This window comes from Ranitomeya variabilis, chromosome 7 (assembly GCF_051348905.1).
Source record: "Ranitomeya variabilis isolate aRanVar5 chromosome 7, aRanVar5.hap1, whole genome shotgun sequence".
Lineage (NCBI taxonomy): Eukaryota > Metazoa > Chordata > Amphibia > Anura > Dendrobatidae > Ranitomeya > Ranitomeya variabilis.
In genome coordinates this window covers 9010180-9031128 of record NC_135238.1, presented here as the reverse complement: position 1 = coordinate 9031128, position 20949 = coordinate 9010180, and the positions used below count along the sequence as shown (strand labels likewise).

The following is a 20949-nucleotide window of genomic DNA, read 5'->3' as shown; positions in this document are numbered from 1 at the left end:
CAATCATTGCCGCCTCAGCCATCGTTGTTGACGCCTCTGCAATCATTGCTGCCTCCGCGATCACTGCCGCCTCAGCCATCGTTGTTGATGCCTCAGCGATTGTTGACGCCTCTGTGATTTTTGACGCCTCAGCGATTGTTGACGCCTCTGCAATCATTGCCACCTCCATGATCATTGCCTCCTCAGCCATCGTTGCCTCCTCAGTGATTGTTGCCGCCTCAGCGATCGTTGCCACCTCTGTTGTATAAGTTTCAGCCTCGGCTTCGTCGGTGCAGAGCCATCTGACACCATTTGTGCCGTGAGACACTGCCGGGGTCGGCGCCATGTTTTGACAGACAAATTACACGATGTGCAGACGTGACTCCGACGTAAACCGCGAGTGTCTTCCAGGAATGGTTATAGAGGCGCCCTAGTATCATTCTCAGACGAGAGCTGTGACGCAGCTGGCGGCCATGTTTGTGCACATCGTGTACTCGTCTTTCTCTCGGCGGCCTTTTTCTTTCATTTTCCTGTCAGTTAGGTTCGTCCTGAGCCGACAATGGCCTCCGGTGTGGCCTGAAGCCGCCATTGTGTGCAGAGAACACAGGAAATGGCCACCTTCATCCAGAACATGGTGATAAATCTACCGTCCAAAGTCCCGCTAGCAACAAATATGGCAGCTGGGCGCAAAGATACAGGATGACATGGCGCAGTCGCCCAGCGACAGACGAGTGAGGTGATGACAAGATGGCCGACACCCAGCTTTTCCTCCCCGATTTACTAGTTTCGCGGCTTTCCCTGATCTCTTGGGTCGTCGCCTGCTGTGTAAAGACCGCGGCATGGAGGACTTCAGCCGCCATGTTTACATTATGATCAGAAATTCCCTCATCAGATGACGCGACATTGAGCCTCTGAGGAGAAACGACCTCTGTCCTGTCAGACACATTTGCACAGTGATGGCGGTGACCCCGCTCCTTCACGTCTCGTCAGAAGAGGCTCACACGACCGTATTATGGTGCAAGTCCCTGTGTGACCTGGGCTCACAGCGTCGCAGGGAATCAGAGCGGACAATAAAACCTCTCATTCATTCTCAGCCATGACGGGAGACACAAAGCCACGGTACAGGCTCCGTGTGTCAGCCATGATGTCCTCTGTGTCACGCAGCTGCCTCCCACCACCCCTCTGTTCACTGAAGATGGTTTCTTCCATTACTGACTAAGACCAGGCTGCTCCCAACTAAAGGACAAAGAAGGGGGGGTTGCGCTGCCGCCGCCGGAGGTGTGGCTGAGGGCAGATGGGCAGAAATGATGGCACAGGAAGAACACTGATGGAAAAGTCTGTGGGGAAAAAAAAGGAAAACTTTATTTGGTCGGCAGATGTGGAACATTGGTGGCCTTCCCTCAAAATCCACTGGGTGGTGCCAAACTTTTGCGCATTACAGATGTAAAGGTCCCCATATAAATGGGGACCGGTCATAGCCAGACCCAGTACATAGGCTCCACCTACAGTCACCCCATCTACAGGCTCCTCCTACAGTCACCCCCTTCTATAGGCTCCACCCACAGTCAACCCCATAAATAGGCTCCACCCACAGTCACCCCATCTACAGGCTCCTCCTACAGTCACCCCCGTCTACAGGCTCCACCCACAGCCGCCCCACCTATAGGCTCCACTCACAGTCAACCCCCTTTATAGGCTCAAACTAGTCACCCCATCTATAGGCTCCATTCACAGTAACCCCATCTATAGGCTCCACCCACAGCCAACCCTGGATACAGGCTCCACCCACAGTGACGCCCATGTATAGGCTCCACCTACAGTCACCCCATCTATAAGCTCCACCCACAGTCATCCCCGCCTACAGGCTCCACCCACAGGCACCCCCATCATCAGGCTCCAACTACAGACAACACCATTTATAGGTTCCACCCACAGTCACCCCATCTATAGGCTCCACCCACAGTCACCCCATCTATAGGCTCCACCCACAGTCACCCCATCTATAGGCTCCACCCACAGCCAACCCTGTCTACAGGCTCCACCCACAGTCACGCCCATGTATAGGCTCCACCCATAGTCACCCCCTATCTCTGCCCCTATAGGGGTCAGTACTGTCCTGTAGATAATAATGATATGGAAATAATGACTCTGACTGAACCATAAATCTCACATATTTGCCCATTTTTTTCGGTCGACATCTTGTTTTTTGCCGTCTTTAAAATTTGTTTCTTGCTAGGCAGTGTGACCCCAAATAGGACGGTGTTTTTGGGGAGGGGTCACCACAGAATATTCCATCTTCTCCTTCTCTTTATTTTGGACCTTATATAGAGGAATGGACTTTTTTGGGGGGTATTATGATGTGTGATTGGTTTCTTAGGTCTTACCCCTGCAGAGGAGTCTGATTAGTAATGACCCTTTCCTGGTCGTTATGGACTTCACCTTAATCTATTGATAATCATTTGACTTTTTCACCCCATCATTATGGATCTTCTTACTCCTTCCCTGGTCATTGTGGACCTCTGTACCACTTGTCCGATAGTAATGGACTTCATTAACCCTTGCCCGGTCATAATGGGCCCGTTCACCCCTTGCCTGGACGTTCTGCATCTTTTCACCCCCTGCCCAATCGTAATGGACCTGTTCACCCCTTGCTTGGTCGTTATGGACCTGTTCACCCCTTGCTTGGTCGTTATGGACCTGTTCACCCCTTGCTTGGTCGTTATGGATCTTTTCACCCCTTGCTCGGATATTATGGATCTATTCGCCCCTTACTCAGATATTATGGACTGTTTCACCTCTTCCTTGGTCGTTATGGACCTTTTTTACTTCTTGCCCGCACGTTATGGACCTTCTCATCATCAGGAGTGATATCCCGCCACAGAGGAGAGTGGTGAGACCTTTCATTATCCCTCCACAGACCTGGAATAAAGAGGTGACCAGTACAGGTCCTTCTCAAAAAATTAGCATATAGTGTTAAATTTCATTATTTACCATAATGTAATGATTACAATTAAACTTTCATATATTATAGATTCATTATCCACCAACTGAAATTTGTCAGGTCTTTGATTGTTTTAATACTGATGATTTTGGCATACAACTCCTGATAACCCAAAAAACCTGTCTCAATAAATTAGCATATTTCACCCGTCCAATCAAATAAAAGTGTTTTTTAATAACAAACAAAAAAACCATCAAATAATAATGTTCAGTTATGCACTCAATACTTGGTCGGGAATCCTTTGGCAGAAATGACTGCTTCAATGCGGCGTGTGTTGTGAATTTGGTTTCTGGGCTCCCCCGGTGGTCACTGGTGGTACTGAACTTGTGTGCTTCATCTCCTCTGTTCACCTGTTTCCATCAGGATGTGGGAGTTGTCTATTTAGCCTTGCTCCTCAGTCATTTCTATGCCGGCCAACAATGTTACCAGAAGCCTTTCTGTTGCATGTTCCTGCTCCTAGACTACTATCAGCTAAGTTGGACTTGTAGTCCTAAGTTTGTTTTGCATTTTTGTTCCAGTTCTCTGTGATTGTTTATTTCTGAGGCTGGAAGCTCTTGTGAGCTGAAATTGCCACTCTAGTGTCATGAGTTGATATTAGAGTCTTAAAGTAATTCCAGGATGGTGTTTTGAAAGGGTTTTCAGCTGACTGTGAAGTTCCCTTTTCTGTCTTCCTACTATCTAGTAAGCGGACCTCAATTTGCTAAACCTATCTTCATACTTCGTATGTCAATTTCCTCTGAAATCACCGACAATATATGTGGGGGCTACTGTCTGCCTTGTGGGGAAAATTTCTCTAGAGGTAAGCCAGGTCTGTATTTTCCTCTGCTAGGGTCAGTCAGTTCTCCGGCTGGCGCTGGGCGTCTAGGGATAAAACGTAGGCACGCTACCCGGCCACTGTTATTTGTGCGGTAGGTTTAGCTCACAGTCAGCTCGAGTTTCCATCTTCCAAGAGCTAGTCCTTTTGTATGCTTTCTATGTTCTCTTGCCATTGAGAACCATGACAGGCGTGGCATGGAGGCAATCAGCCTGTGACACTGCTGAGATGTTATGGAGGCCCAGGATGCTTCAATAGCGGCCTTAAGCTCATCCAGAGTGTTGGGTCTTGCGTCTCTCAACTTTCTCTTCACAATATCCCACAGATTCTCTATGGGGTTCAGGTCAGGAGAGTTGGCAGGCCAATTGAGCACAGTAATACCATGGTCAGTAAACCATTTACCAGTGGTTTTGGCACTGTGAGCAGGTGCCAGGAAGCATGAAGTGCTCCAAAATCTCCTGATAGCTAGCTGCATTGACCCTGCCCTTGATGAAACACAGTGGACCAACACCAGCAGCTGACATGGCACCCCACACCATCACTGACTGTGGGTACTTGACACTGGACTTCAGGCATTTTGGCATTTCCTTCTCCCCAGTCTTCCTCCAGACTCTGTATAGGAAAAATCAGCCGCACTCAATTGGTTGAAAGTTCAGCAAACTGTGTAGTTTCTTTATTAACATATACAAAAAACATCACCAGGTGCTTTTTTAGGAGGTAAATGGGTGGCGGACTATTCAATTCGGGTAACGTTTCGACCCCAGCGGGTCTTAATCAAAACCTCACTTGTGCCAAAGAGGTAGAGGAGAGGAGAAAGAGCCGAGTTCCCATAGGGCAGCTCTGGTGCAGTTGTGTGGAAGCGCGTCCGCCTGGTGGGTGATCACCCACCAGGCGGACGCGCTTCCACACAACTGCACCAGAGCTGCCCTATGGGAACTCGGCTCTTTCTCCTCTCCTCTACCTCTTTGGCACAAGTGAGGTTTTGATTAAGACCCGCTGGGGTCGAAACGTTACCCGAATTGAATAGTCCGCCACCCATTTACCTCCTAAAAAAGCACCTGGTGATGTTTTTTGTATATGTTAATAAAGAAACTACACAGTTTGCTGAACTTTCAACCAATTGAGTGCGGCTGATTTTTCCTATACTTGGACTGTTTTTGTTCATGCCTGCACCAACCCAGTGACAGTGTGCACATCTTTTTCCTGGATTTTCCTCCAGACTCTGGCACCTTGATTTCCGAATGACATGCAAAATTTGCTTTCATCAGAAAAAAGTACCAGGTCAGGCGCTTCTGCCGCTGTTTATGGTTCAAAAGTGGCTTTACCTGGGGAATGCGGCACCTGTAGCCCATTTCCTGCACACGCCTGTGCACGGTGGCTCTGGATGTTTCCACACCAGACTCAGTCCACTGCTTCCTCAGGTTCCCCAAGGTCTGGAATCGGTCCTTCTCCACAATCTTCCTCAGGGTCCGGTCACCTCTTCTCGTTGTACAGCGTTTTCTGCCACATTGTTTCCTTCCAACAGACTTACCATTGAGGTGCCTTGATACAGCACTCTGGGAACAGCCTATTTGTTGAGAAATTTCTTTCTGGGTCTTACCCTCTTGCTTGAGGGTGTCAATGATGGCCTTCTTGACATCTGTCAGGTCGCTAGTCTTACCCATGATGGGGGTTTTGAGTAATGAACCAGGCAGGGAGTTTTTAAAAGCCTCAGGTATCTTTTGCATGTGTTTAGAGTTAATTAGTTGATTCAGAAGATTAGGGTAATAGGTCGTTTAGAGAACCTTTTCTTGATATGCTAATTTATTGAGACAGGTTTTTTGGGTTTTCAGGAGTTGTATGCCAAAATCATCAGTATTAAAACAATAAAAGACCTGACAAATTTCAGTTGGTGGATAATGAATCTATAGTATATGAAAGTTTAATTGTAATCATTACATTATGGTAAATAATGAAATTTAACACTATATGCTAATTTTTTGAGAAGGACCTGTATATTAAACCCAGGTGTGGAGCGTGGTGTACGAAGTGTTTCTGGAGATCGGAAAATAGGGTGCCTCACTGAGCAGGAAAATGTGGACTCCACCTAGGGGGAAAGACCATTTAGAAGTTTATGGTAATCCAGGGATGATCACGCCATGTTGCAAGCTACATGATGACATAACGATGACCTAATAATCTGTAACTTGAGCAGGGCGACACGCCCAGTGATGACATCATCCCCACATCACAGAATTCCGCCATGAAGTCATAATATTTTGTGATGTCATCACCGAGCGCATAAAACGCAGTGAGTGAGTCGCCGACAACACATTGTCCTCGCACATTATACAGACGAAGAAGAGCATCCTTCCCACGTGTCACCGACTCCTGCCTCTTACGAGGAGATGGATCGTCCAATGACCGACGTGAGACAGTACAGTAGCAGTGCTCAGACACCGGCCGCCACCAGACAGCGTGCTCCTCCCACAGGCCTGTACATGCCGCTAATAAGTCCCTGTGCAGTCGGAGCGGAGCCCTGGGGTAAGAGGATAGATTTTTACTGTGCGCCCCCTAGTGGTGGGGATGAGTAGACCAATCACTGAGGACAGTGATGTAATGTGGCCTCCTAGTGGTGGGGATGAGTAGACCAATCACTGAGGATAGTGATGTAATATGGCCCCCTAGTGGTGGGGATGAGTAGACCAATCACTGAGGACAGTGATGTAATATGGCCCCCTAGTGGTGGGGATGAGTAGACCAATCACTGAGGACAGTGATGTAATATGGCCCCCTAGTGGTGGGGATGAGTAGACCAATCACTGAGGACAGTGATGTAATATGGCCCCCTAGTGGTGGGGATGAGTAGACCAATCACTGAGGACAGTGATGTAATATACGGAGAGCAGATGATACGCCGCCATGCGGTGATTATAGAGCGCAGTGACATCATAAACGCGTTGTCAGGGCCCCGTAATGGTGGCCCCTCAGCTGCCGGGTTGTATAAGTTGGTGTAAAGCCTGAACATTACTCAATGTGACGCCTCCATGTTCTCTCTGTAGGTGGTGCCTATGATATTGCTTGGATCCCCCCGTTTCCTGCTCAGTGGTGCCCCCCTCCGCCTCCTGCCATCTTGCCCCCATACATCTTGCTCCAGACCCGGGATCTATGCCCCCGTCACCTTCTCCATTCATGTTCCCGGAGGGTCAATGACGGCGTCCCTCCACTCTCCTCTGCTGTGCAGTGTATCGCTACAGATGCAGCAAAGGTCCACAGCACCCTCCAGAGCAATGTACCCAGCGCCCCTGAGGAGGCGAAACCCGAGAACCCTTCACACCACAGAGGGGACATCATAGCTCTCCGACAGAAAGGTCCGTACCCCACCGTGGGGGGTGATGTTCAAAAAGAGCAGAAGGAAAAGCCACAATCTCCTGTGGTGCCACCACCCCGGCCACCAGAGGGTCAGAAAAGCGGCCCGGCTACGGGGCGCATGCTGCCTGTCAAGAAACTGATCTTACACAGAATCAGAATGAATCACCAAATCCAAGACGGCCGCCGAGAAGAAAAGGGACACAGGACCAGGAAGACGGAGAAATGTGACCCTACACTGGACCCGAAGACAATCTCATGTCCCCTGAAACAGCACGAGAAGAAGGCGAAACGTCGTTAGGGTCACTGATAGATGTATACAGCATCACTATAAAAGTATCTCATCCTGTCAGTGTGTATGTAATGTATCTAAGACAATGGCGCATAGACGAAGGGGCTCAGCAGCCAGTATCACACAGGACGGGATCAGATACACGGCTCACCAGACAGTATCACACAGGACGGGATTAGATACATGGCTCAGCAGTCAGTATCACACAGGACGGGATTAGATACACGGCTCAGCAGGCAGTATCACACAGGACGGGATTAGATACACGGCTCAGCAGTCAGTATCACACAGGAGAGGATTAGATACACGGCTCAGCAGTCAGTATCACACAGGATAGGATTAGATACACGGCTCAGCAGACAGTATCACACAGGAGAGGATTAGATACACGGCTCAGCAGTCAGTATCACACAGGAGAGGATTAGATACACGGCTCAGCAGTCAGTATCACACAGGATAGGATTAGATACACGGCTCAGCAGTCAGTATCACACAGGAGAGGATTAGATACACGGCTCAGCAGACAGTATCACACAGGAGAGGATTAGATACACGGCTCAGCAGACAGTATCACACAGGACAGGATTAGATACACGGCTCAGCAGACAGTATCACACAGGATAGGATTAGATACACGGCTCAGCAGTCAGTATCACACAGGAGAGGATTAGATACACGGCTCAGCAGACAGTATCACACAGGAGAGGATTAGATACGCAGCTCAGCAGTCAGTATCACACAGGAGAGGATTAGATACACGGCTCAGCAGTCAGTATCACACAGGAGAGGATTAGATACACGGCTCAGCAGTCAGTATCACACAGGACAGGATTAGATACACGGCTCAGCAGACAGTATCACACAGGATAGGATTAGATACACAGCTCAGCAGTCAGTATCACACAGGAGAGGATTAGATACACGGCTCAGCAGACAGTATCACACAGGATAGGATTAGATACACAGCTCAGCAGGCAGTATCACACAGGATAGGATTAGATACACAGCTCAGCAGTCAGTATCACACAGGAGAGGATTAGATACACGGCTCAGCAGACAGTATCACACAGGATAGGATTAGATACATGGCTCATCAGACAGTATCACACAGGAGAGGATTAGATACACGGCTCATCAGACAGTATCACACAGGAGAGGATTAGATACACGGCTCATCAGACAGTATCACACAGGAGAGGATTAGATACGCGGCTCATCAGTCAGTATCACACAGGATAGGATTAGATACACGGCTCAGCAGTCAGTATCACACAGGATAGGATTAGATACACGGATCAGCAGTCAGTATCACACAGGAGAGGATTAGATACACGGCTCAGCAGTCAGTATCACACAGAAGAGGATTAGATACACGGCTCAGCAGTCAGTATCACACAGGAGAGGATTCGATACACGGCTCAGCAGTCAGTATCACACAGGATAGGATTAGATACACAGCTCAGCAGTCAGTATCACACAGGATAGGATTAGATACACGGCTCAGCAGTCAGTATCACACAGGAGAGGATTAGATACACGGCTCAGCAGTCAGTATCACACAGGATAGGATTAGATACACGGCTCAGCAGTCAGTATCACAAAGGAGAGGATTAGATACACAGCTCAGCAGTCAGTATCACACAGGATAGGATTAGATACACGGCTCAGCAGTCAGTATCACACAGGAGAGGATTAGATACACGGCTCAGCAGTCAGTATCACAGGATAGGATTAGATACACGGCTCAGCAGTCAGTATCACACAGGAGAGGATTAGATACACAGCTCAGCTGTCAGCATCACACAGGAGAGGATTCGATACACGGCTCAGCAGTCAGTATCACACAGGAGAGGATTAGATACACGGCTCAGCAGACAGTATCACAAAGCATAGGATTAGATACACGGCTCAGCAGTCAGTATCACACAGGAGAGGATTAGATACACGGCTCAGCAGACAGTATCACACAGGATAGGATTAGATACACGGCTCAGCAGACAGTATCACACAGAAGAGGATTAGATACAGCTCAGCAGTCAGTATCACACAGGATAGGATTAGATACACGGCTCAGCAGTCAGTATCACACAGGATAGGATTAGATACACGGCTCAGCAGTCAGTATCACACAGGATAGGATTAGATACAGCTCAGCAGTCAGTATCACACAGGATAGGATTAGATACACGGCTCAGCAGTCAGTATCACACAGGATATGATTAGATACACGGCTCAGCAGTCAGTATCACACAGGATAGGATTAGATACACGGCTCAGCAGTCAGTATCACAGGATAGGATTCGATACACGGCTCAGCAGACGGGATCACACAGGAGAGGATTAGATACACAGCTCAGCAGTCAGTATCACACAGGAGAGGATTAGATACAGCTCAGCAGTCAGTATCACACAGGAGAGGATTAGATACACGGCTCAGCAGTCAGTATCACACAGGATAGGATTAGATACAGCTCAGCAGTCAGTATCACACAGGAGAGGATTAGATACACGGCTCAGCAGTCAGTATCACACAGGAGAGGATTAGATACACGGCTCAGCAGTCAGTATCACACAGGAGAGGATTAGATACACGGCTCAGCAGTCAGTATCACACAGGAGAGGATTAGATACACAGCTCAGCAGTCAGTATCACACAGGAGAGGATTAGATACACAGCTCAGCAGTCAGTATCACAGGAGAGGATTAGATACATGGCTCAGCAGTCAGTATCACACAGGAGAGGATTAGATACACAGCTCAGCAGTCAGTATCACACAGGATAGGATTAGATACACGGCTCAGCAGTCAGTATCACACAGGATAGGATTAGATACATGGCTCAGCAGTCAGTATCACACAGGAGAGGATTAGATACACGGCTCAGCAGTCAGTATCACACAGAAGAGGATTAGATACACAGCTCAGCAGTCAGTATCACACAGGAGAGGATTAGATACACGGCTCAGCAGTCAGTATCACACAGGAGAGGATTAGATACACAGCTCAGCAGTCAGTATCACACAGGATAGGATTAGATACATGGCTCAGCAGACAGTATCACACAGGAGAGGATTAGATACACGGCTCAGCAGTCAGTATCACACAGGATAGGATTAGATACATGGCTCAGCAGTCAGTATCACACAGGAGAGGATTAGATACATGGCTCAGCAGTCAGTATCACACAGGAGAGGATTAGATACACAGCTCAGCAGTCAGTATCACACAGGATAGGATTAGATACACGGCTCAGCAGTCAGTATCACACAGGATAGGATTAGAGACACAGCTCAGCAGTCAGTATCACATAGGAGAGGATTAGATACACAGCTCAGCAGTCAGTATCACACAGGAGAGGATTAGATACACGGCTCGGCAGTCAGTATCACACAGGAGAGGATTAGATACACAGCTCAGCAGTCAGTATCACACAGGATAGGAATAGATACACGGCTCAGCAGTCAGTATCACACAGGATAGGATTAGATACACGGCTCAGCAGACAGTATCACACAGGAGAGGATTAGATACACGGCTCAGCAGTCAGTATCACACAGGAGAGGATTAGATACACAGCTCAGCAGACAGTATCACACAGGAGAGGATTAGATACACGGCTCAGCAGACAGTATCACACGGGAGAGGATTAGATACACGGCTCAGCAGTCAGTATAATGCAGGATAGGATTAGATACACGGCTCAGCAGTCAGTATCACACAGGATAGGATTAGATACACGGCTCAGCAGTCAGTATCACACAGGAGAGGATTAGATACACGGCTCAGTAGTCAGTATCACACAGGAGAGGATTAGATACACAGCTCAGCAGTCAGTATCACACAGGAGAGGATTAGATACACGGCTCAGCAGTCAGTATCACACAGGAGAGGATTAGATACACAGCTCAGCAGTCAGTATCACACAGGAGAGGATTAGATACACGGCTCAGCAGACAGTATCACACGGGAGAGGATTAGATACACGGCTCAGCAGACAGTATCACACAGGAGAGGATTAGATATACGGCTCAGCAGTCAGTATCACACAGGAGAGGATTAGATACACGGCTCAGCAGTCAGTATCACACAGGAGAGGATTAGATACACAGCTCAGCAGTCAGTATCACACAGGAGAGGATTAGATACACGGCTCAGCAGACAGTATCACACGGGAGAGGATTAGATACACGGCTCAGCAGACAGTATCACACAGGAGAGGATTAGATACACGGCTCAGCAGTCAGTATCACACAGGAGAGGATTAGATACACGGCTCAGCAGTCAGTATCACACAGGATAGGATTAGATATACGGCTCAGCAGTCAGTATCACACAGGAGAGGATTAAATACACAGCTCAGCAGTCAGTATCACACAGGAGAGGATTAGATACACAGCTCAGCAGTCAGTATCACACAGGATAGGATTAGATACACGGCTCAGCAGTCAGTATCACACAGGAGAGGATTAGATACACGGCTCAGCAGTCAGTATCACACAGGAGAGGATTAGATACACAGCTCAGCAGTCAGTATCACACAGGAGAGGATTAGATACACAGCTCAGCAGTCAGTATCACAGGAGAGGATTAGATACATGGCTCAGCAGTCAGTATCACACAGGAGAGGATTAGATACACAGCTCAGCAGTCAGTATCACACAGGATAGGATTAGATACACGGCTCAGCAGTCAGTATCACACAGGATAGGATTAGATACATGGCTCAGCAGTCAGTATCACACAGGAGAGGATTAGATACACGGCTCAGCAGTCAGTATCACACAGAAGAGGATTAGATACACAGCTCAGCAGTCAGTATCACACAGGAGAGGATTAGATACACGGCTCAGCAGTCAGTATCACACAGGAGAGGATTAGATACACAGCTCAGCAGTCAGTATCACACAGGATAGGATTAGATACATGGCTCAGCAGACAGTATCACACAGGAGAGGATTAGATACATGGCTCAGCAGACAGTATCACACAGGAGAGGATTAGATACACGGCTCAGCAGTCAGTATCACACAGGATAGGATTAGATACATGGCTCAGCAGTCAGTATCACACAGGAGAGGATTAGATACATGGCTCAGCAGTCAGTATCACACAGGAGAGGATTAGATACACGGCTCAGCAGTCAGTATCACACAGGAGAGGATTAGATACACAGCTCAGCAGTCAGTATCACACAGGAGAGGATTAGATACACGGCTCAGCAGTCAGTATCACACAGGAGAGGATTAGATACACGGCTCAGCAGTCAGTATCACACGGGAGAGGATTAGATACACAGCTCAGCAGTCAGTATCACACAGGAGAGGATTAGATACACGGCTCAGCAGTCAGTATCACACAGGAGAGGATTAGATACATGGCTCAGCAGTCAGTATCACACAGGAGAGGATTAGATACATGGCTCAGCAGTCAGTATCACACAGGAGAGGATTAGATACACAGCTCAGCAGTCAGTATCACACAGGAGAGGATTAGATACACGGCTCAGCAGTCAGTATCACACAGGAGAGGATTAGATACACAGCTCAGCAGTCAGTATCACACAGGAGAGGATTAGATACACGGCTCAGCAGTCAGTATCACACAGGAGAGGATTAGATACACGGCTCAGCAGTCAGTATCACACAGGATAGGATTAGATATACGGCTCAGCAGTCAGTATCACACAGGAGAGGATTAGATACACAGCTCAGCAGTCAGTATCACACAGCAGATTAGATACTGGGTTGGTATCTAGCACGCGCTGTCCAGTGTCTGGAGAATATCACACTCGTCACCAGCAGAGGGCGCGCTCATCCGGAGAGAACAGAAAGTGAAAATAACTTGTGTGTTCTCCGGAGACGGCGCCGGTGCACAGGGCAGAGATCACTGTCCGCCATCCGGGGAAGCCTCCATTGCCAAGAGCCCAGGTAAGAAATAACGTAAAAGCTTTAACTTAGCAATGTCAGACGTTAAGAACTACAAGTCCCAGCACTGATAGGAAAAGGCTCCTGGTGCTCTCATGTCTGTCCCATCATCTATACCTGCGTGTACTCAGTTCTCGTCACAGAGGTGTGAATCAGAAAGCAGGAAAGAAAAGCTGGAACCTGAACAGTGTGAAGAGGAGGCTGCAGTCTGGTGCGTTTTATGTAACCATCCTCTGAAAAGCTACAGGGACTAAAGGGAGTTCCCTGTATATAGAGATACATGCTAAGATCCTGTCTGCAGCCACCACTAGGGGGAGCTCCCTGTATACAGAGATACATGATAAGATCCTATCTGCAGCCACCACTAGGGGGAGCTCCCTGTATACAGAGATATATGATAAGATTCTGTCTGCAGCCACCACTAGGGGGAGCTCCCTGTATACAGAGATACATGATAAGATCCTGTCTGCAGTCACCACTAGGGGGAGCTCCCTGTATACAGAGATACATGATAAGATCCTGTCTGCAGTCACCACTAGGGGGAGCTCCCTGTATACAGAGATACATGATAAGATCCTGTCTGCAGCCACCACTAGGGGGAGCTCCCCGTATACAGAGATACATGATAAGATCCTGTCTGCAGTCACCACTAGGGGGAGCTCCCTGTATACAGAGATACATGATAAGATCCTGTCTGCAGCCACCACTAGGGGGAGCTCCCTGTATACAGAGATACATGATAAGATCCTGTCTGCAGTCACCACTAGGAGGAGCTCCCTGTATACAGAGATACATGATAAGATCCTGCCTGCAGTCACCACTAGGGGGAGTTCCCTGTATACAGAGATACATGATAAGATCCTGTCTGCAGTCACCACTAGGGGGAGCTCCCTGTATACAGAGATACATGATAAGATCCTGTCTGCAGTCACCACTAGGAGGAGCTCCCTGTATACAGAGATACATGATAAGATCCTGTCTGCAGTCACCACTAGGGGGAGCTCCCTGTATACAGAGATACATGATAAGATCCTGTCTGCAGTCACCACTAGGGGGAGCTCCCTGTATACAGAGATACATGATAAGATCCTGTCTGTATCCACCACTAGGGGGAGCTCCCTGTATACAGAGATACATGATAAGATCCTGTCTGCAGCCACCACTAGGGGGAGCTCCCTGTATACAGAAATACATGATAACATCCTGTCTGCAGTCACCACTAGGGGGAGCTCCCTGTATACAGAGATACATGATAAGATCCTGTCTGTATCCACCACTAGGGGGAGCTCCCCGTATACAGAGATACATGATAAGATCCTGTCTGCAGTCACCACTAGGGGGAGCTCCCTGTATACAGAGATACATGATAAGATCCTGTCTGCAGCCACCACTAGGGGGAGCTCCCTGTATATAGAGATACATGATAAGATCCTGTCTGCAGCCACCACTAGGGGGAGCTCCCTGTATACAGAGATACATGATAAGATTCTGTCTGTAGTCACCACTAGGGGGAGCTCCCTGTATACAGAGATACATGATAAGATCCTGTCTGCAGTCACCACTAGGGGGAGCTCCCTGTATACAGAGATACATGATAAGATCCTGTCTGTAGTCACCACTAGGGGGAGCTCCCTGTATACAGAGATACAGGATAAGATCCTGTCTGCAGTCACCACTAGGGGGAGCTCCCTGTATACAGAGATACATGATAAGATCCTGTCTGCAGCCACCACTAGGGGGAGCTCCCTGTATACAGAGATACATGATAAGATCCTGTCTGCAGTCACCACTAGGGGGAGCTCCCTGTATACAGAGATACATGATAAGATCCTGTCTGCAGTCACCACTAGGGGGAGCTCCCTGTATACAGAGATACAAGATAAGATCCTGTCTGCAGCCACCACTAGGGGGAGCTCCCTGTATACAGAGATACATGATAAGATCCTGTCTGCAGCCACCACTAGGGGGAGCTCCCTGTATACAGAGATACATGATAAGATCCTGTCTGCAGCCACCACTAGGGGGAGCTCCCTGTATACAGAGATACATGATAAGATCCTGTCTGCAGTCACCACTAGGGGGAGCTCCCTGTATACAGAGATACATGATAAGATCCTGGCTGCAGCCACCACTAGGGGGAGCTCCCTGTATACAGAGATACATGATAAGATCCTGTCTGCAGCCACCACTAGGGGGAGCTCCCTGTATACAGAGATACATGATAAGATCCTGTCTGCAGCCACCACTAGGGGGAGCTCCCTGTATACAGAGATACATGATAAGATCCTGTCTGCAGTCACCACTAGGGGGAGCTCCCTGTATACAGAGATACATGATAAGATCCTGTCTGCAGCCACCACTAGGGGGAGCTCCCTGTATACAGAGATACATGATAAGATCCTGGCTGCAGCCACCACTAGGGGGAGCTCCCTGTATACAGTGATACATGATAAGATCCTGTCTGCAGTCACCACTAGGGGGAGCTCCCTGTATACAGAGATACATGATAGGATCCTGTCTGCAGTCACCACTAGGGGGAGCTCCCTGTATACAGAGATACATAAGTTCCTGTCTGCAGCCACCACTAGGGGGAGCTCCCTGTATACAGAGATACATGATAGGATCCTGTCTGCAGTCACCACTAGGGGGAGCTCCCTGTATACAGAGATACATAAGTTCCTGTCTGCAGCCACCACTAGGGGGAGCTCCCTGTATACAGAGATACATGATAAGATCCTGTCTGCAGCCACCACTAGGGGGAGCTCCCTGTATACAGAGATTCATGATAAGATCCTGTCTGCAGCCACCACTAGGGGGAGCTCCCTGTATACAGAAATATTTGGTAAAATCCTGTCTGCAGTCACCACTAGGGGGAGCTCCCTGTATACAGAGATACATGATAAGATCCTGTCCGCAGTCACCACTAGGGGGAGCTCCCTGTATACAGAGATACATGATAAGATCCTGTCTGCAGTCACCACTAGGGGGAGCTCCCTGTATACAGAGATACATGATAAGATCCTGTCTGCAGTGACCACTAGGGGGAGCTCCCTGTATACAGAGATACATGATAAGATCCTGTCTGCAGTCACCACTAGGGGGAGCTCCCTGTATACAGAGGTACATGATAAGATTCTGTCTGCAGTCACCACTAGGGGGAGCTCCCTGTATACAGAGATACATGATAAGATCCTGTCTGCAGTCACCACTAGGGGGAGCTCCCTGTATACAGAGATTCATGATAAGATCCTGTCTGCAGCCACCACTAGGGGGAGCTCCCTGTATACAGAAATATTTGGTAAAATCCTGTCTGCAGTCACCACTAGGGGGAGCTCCCTGTATACAGAGGTACATGATAAGATTCTGTCTGCAGTCACCACTAGGGGGAGCTCCCTGTATACAGAGATACATGATAAGATTCTGTCTGCAGTCACCACCAGGGGGAGCTCCATGTATACAGAGATACATGATAAGATCCTGTCTGCAGCCACCACTAGGGGGAGCTCCCTGTATACAGAGATACAGGATAAGATCCTGTCTGCAGTCACCACTAGGGGGAGCTCCCTGTATACAGAGATACATGATAAGATCCTGTCTGCAGCAGTCACCACTAGGGGGAGCTCCCTGTATACAGAGATTCATGATAAGATCCTGTCTGCAGCCACCACTAGGGGGAGCTCCCTGTATACAGAAATATTTGGTAAAATCCTGTCTGCAGTCACCACTAGGGGGAGCTCCCTGTATACAGAGGTACATGATAAGATTCTGTCTGCAGTCACCACTAGGGGGAGCTCCCTGTATACAGGGATACATGATAAGATCCTGTCTGCAGTCACCACTAGGGGGAGCTCCCTGTATACAGAGATACAGGATAAGATCCTGTCTGCAGTCACCACTAGGGGGAGCTCCCTGTATATAGAGATACATGATAAGATTCTGTCTGCAGTCACCACCAGGGGGAGCTCCATGTATACAGAGATACATGATAAGATCCTGTCTGCAGCCACCACTAGGGGAGCTCCCTGTATACCTGTATAGAGAGATACATGATAAGATTCTGTCTGCAGCCACCACTAGGGGGAGCTCCCTGTATACAGAGATACATGATAAGATCCTGTCTGCAGCCACCACTAGGGGGAGCTCCCTGTATACAGAGATACATGATAAGATTCTGTCTGCAGTCACCACTAGGGGGAGCTCCCTGTATACAGAGATACATGATAAGATCCTGTCTGCAGCCACCACTAGGGGGAGCTCCCTGTATACAGAGATACATGATAAGATCCTGTCTGCAGCCACCACTAGGGGGAGCTCCCTGTATACAGAGATACATGATAAGATCCTGTCTGCAGCCACCACTAGGGGGAGCTCCCTGTATACAGAGATACATGATAAGATCCTGTCTGCAGCCACCACTAGGGGGAGCTCCCTGTATACAGAGGTACATGATAAGATCCTGTCTGCAGTCACCACTAGGGGGAGCTCCCTGTATACAGAGATACATGATAAGATCCTGTCTGCAGCCACCACTAGGGGGAGCTCCCTGTATACAGAGATACATGATAAGATCCTGTCTGCAGTCACCACTAGGGGGAGCTCCCTGTATACAGAGATACATGATAAGATCCTGTCTGCAGCCACCACTAGGGGGAGCTCCCTGTATACAGAGATACATGATAAGATCCTGTCTGCAGTCACCACTAGGGGGAGCTCCCTCTATACAGAGATACATGATAAGATCCTGTCTGCAGCCACCACTAGGGGGAGCTCCCTGTATACAGAGATACATGATAAGATCCTGTCTGCAGTCACCACTAGGGGGAGCTCCCTGTATACAGAGATACATGATAAGATCCTGTCTGCAGCCACCACTAGGGGGAGCTCCCTGTATACAGAGATACATGATAAGATCCTGTCTGCAGTCACCACTAGGGGGAGCTCCCTGTATACAGAGATACATGATAAGATCCTGTCTGCAGCCACCACTAGGGGGAGCTCCCTGTATACAGAGATACATGATAAGATCCTGTCTGCAGCCACCACTAGGGGGAGCTCCCTGTATACAGAGATACATGATCTGCAGTCACCGCTAGGGGGAGCTCCCTGTATACAGAGATACATGATAAGATCGTGTCTGCAGCCACCGCTAGGGGGAGCTCCCTGTATACAGAGATACATGATAAGATCCTGTCTGCAGTCACCACTAGGGGGAGCTCCCTGTATACAGAGATACATGATAAGATCCTGCCTGCAGTCACCACTAGGGGGAGCTCACTGTATACAGAGACACATGATAAGATCCTGTCTGCAGCCACCACTAGGGGGAGCTCCCTGTATACAGAGATACATGATAAGATCCTGTCTGCAGCCACCACTAGGGGGAGCTCCCTGTATACAGAGATACATGATAAGATCCTGTCTGCAGTCACCACTAGGGGGAGCTCCCTGTATATAGAGATACATGATAAGATCCTGTCTGCAGCCACCACTAGGGGGGGCTCCCTGTATACAGAGATACATGATAAGATCCTGTCTGCAGCCACCACTAGGGGGAGCTCCCTGTATACAGAGATACAGGATAAGATCCTGTCTGCAGCCACCACTAGGATGAGCTCCCTGTATATAGAGATACATGATAAGATCCTGTCTGCAGCCACCACTAGGGGGAGCTCCCTGTATACAGAGATACATGATAAGATCCTGTCTGCAGCCACCACTAGGGGGAGCTCCCTGTATACAGAGATACATGATAAGATCCTGTCTGTAGTCACCACTAGGGGGAGCTCCCTGTATACAGAGATACATGATAAGATCCTGTCTGCAGTCACCACTAGGGGGAGCTCCCTGTATACAGAGATACATGATAAGATCCTGTCTGCAGTCACCACTAGGGGGAGCTCCCTGTATACAGAGATACATGATAAGATCCTGTCTGCAGCCACCACTAGGGGGAGCTCCCTGTATACAGACATACATGATAAGATCCTGTGTGCAGTCACCACTAGGGGGAGCTCCCTGTATACAGAGATACATGATAAGATCCTGTCTGCAGTCACCACTAGGGGGAGCTCCCTGTATACAGAGATACATGATAAGATCCTGTCTGCAGCCACCACTAGAGGGAGCTCCCTGTATACAGAGATACATGATAAGATCCTGTCTGCAGCCACCACTAGGGGGGGCTCCCTGTATACAGAGATACATGATAAGATCCTGTCTGCAGTCACCACTAGGGGGAGCTCCCTGTATACAGAGATACATGATAAGATCCTGTCTGCAGTCACCACTAGGGGGAGCTCCCTGTATACAGAGATACATGATAAGATCCTGTCTGCAGCCACCACTAGGGGGAGCTCCCTGTATAGAGAGATACATGATAAGATCCTGTCTGCAGCCACCACTAGGGGGAGCTCCCTGTATAGAGAGATACATGATAAGATCCTGTCTGCAGTCACCACTAGGGGGAGCTCCCTGTATACAGAGATACATGATAAGATCCTGTCTGCAGTCACCACTAGGGGGAGCTCCCTGTATACAGAGATACATGATAAGATCCTGTCTGCAGCCACCACTAGGGGGAGCTCCCTGTATACAGAGATACATGATAAGATCCTGTCTGCAGCCACCACTAGGGGGAGCTCCCTGTATACAGAGATACATGATAAGATCCTGTCTGCAGCCACCACTAGGGGGAGCTCCCTGTATACAGAGATACAGGATAAGATCCTGTCTGCAGCCACCACTAGGATGAGCTCCCTGTATATAGAGATACATGATAAGATCCTGTCTGCAGCCACCACTAGGGGGAGCTCCCTGTATACAGAGATACATGATAAGATCCTGTCTGCAGCCACCACTAGGGGGAGCTCCCTGTATATAGAGATACATGATAAGATCCTGTCTGCAGCCACCACTAGGGGGAGCTCCCTGTATACAGAGATACATGATAAGATCCTGTCTGCAGCCACCACTAGGGGGAGCTCCCTGTATAGAGAGATACATGATAAGATCCTGTCTGCAGCCACCACTAGGGGGAGCTCCCTGTATAGAGAGATACATGATAAGATCCTGTCTGCAGCCACCACTAGGGGGAGCTCCCTGTATAGAGAGATACATGATAAGATCCTGTCTGCAGTCACCACTAGGGGGAGCTCCCTGTATACAGAGATACATGATAAGATCCTGTCTGCAGTCACCACTAGGGGGAGCTCCCTGTATACAGAGATACATGATAAGATCCTGTCTGCAGCCACCACTAGGGGGAGCTCCCTGTATACAGAGATACATGATAAGATCCTGTCTGCAGCCACCACTAGGGGGAGCTCCCTGTATACAGAGATACAGGATAAGATCCTGTCTGCAGCCACCACTAGGATGAGCTCCCTGTATATAGAGATACATGATAAGATCCTGTCTGCAGCCACCACTAGGGGGAGCTCCCTGTATACAGAGATACATGATAAGATCCTGTCTGCAGCCACCACTAGGGGGAGCTCCCTGTATATAGAGATACATGATAAGATCCTGTCTGCAGCCACCACTAGGGGGAGCTCCCTGTATACAGAGATACATGATAAGATCCTGTCTGTAG

At 48.7% G+C, this 20949-nt stretch overlaps 2 protein-coding genes across 3 annotated transcripts in view; both read left to right on the top strand.

Annotated features, from left to right (window-relative positions):
- Positions 1-20949, top strand: part of LOC143785161 (up-regulator of cell proliferation-like) — a 33621-nt gene that overhangs the window by 2081 nt on the left and 10591 nt on the right. The window contains exon 1 of one of the 2 annotated variants that reach the window (XM_077273853.1): positions 13275-13361. The exons of the other annotated variant lie outside the window; for it this stretch is intronic. The gene's annotated coding sequence lies outside the window, so the exon portion shown is untranslated. Of the gene's footprint in view, positions 1-13274; positions 13362-20949 lie in introns of those variants that run through there. 2 annotated transcript variants of the gene reach the window in all.
- LOC143784255 (uncharacterized) lies at positions 6065-7491 on the top strand. The gene is made up of 2 exons (XM_077272279.1): positions 6065-6317; positions 6836-7491. Exons 1-2 carry the CDS (start codon positions 6182-6184, stop codon positions 7441-7443), a joined length of 744 nt encoding a protein of 247 aa, XP_077128394.1. The 5' UTR covers positions 6065-6181; the 3' UTR covers positions 7444-7491.

Coding starts and splice junctions, on each gene's coding strand:
- LOC143784255 (XM_077272279.1), top strand. CDS start 6,182: ATGGATCGTCCAATGACCGACGTGAGACAGTACAGTAGCAGTGCTCAG. Junction 6,318..6,835: donor AGTCGGAGCGGAGCCCTGGG/GTAAGAGGATAG, acceptor TTCTCTCTGTAG/GTGGTGCCTATGATATTGCT.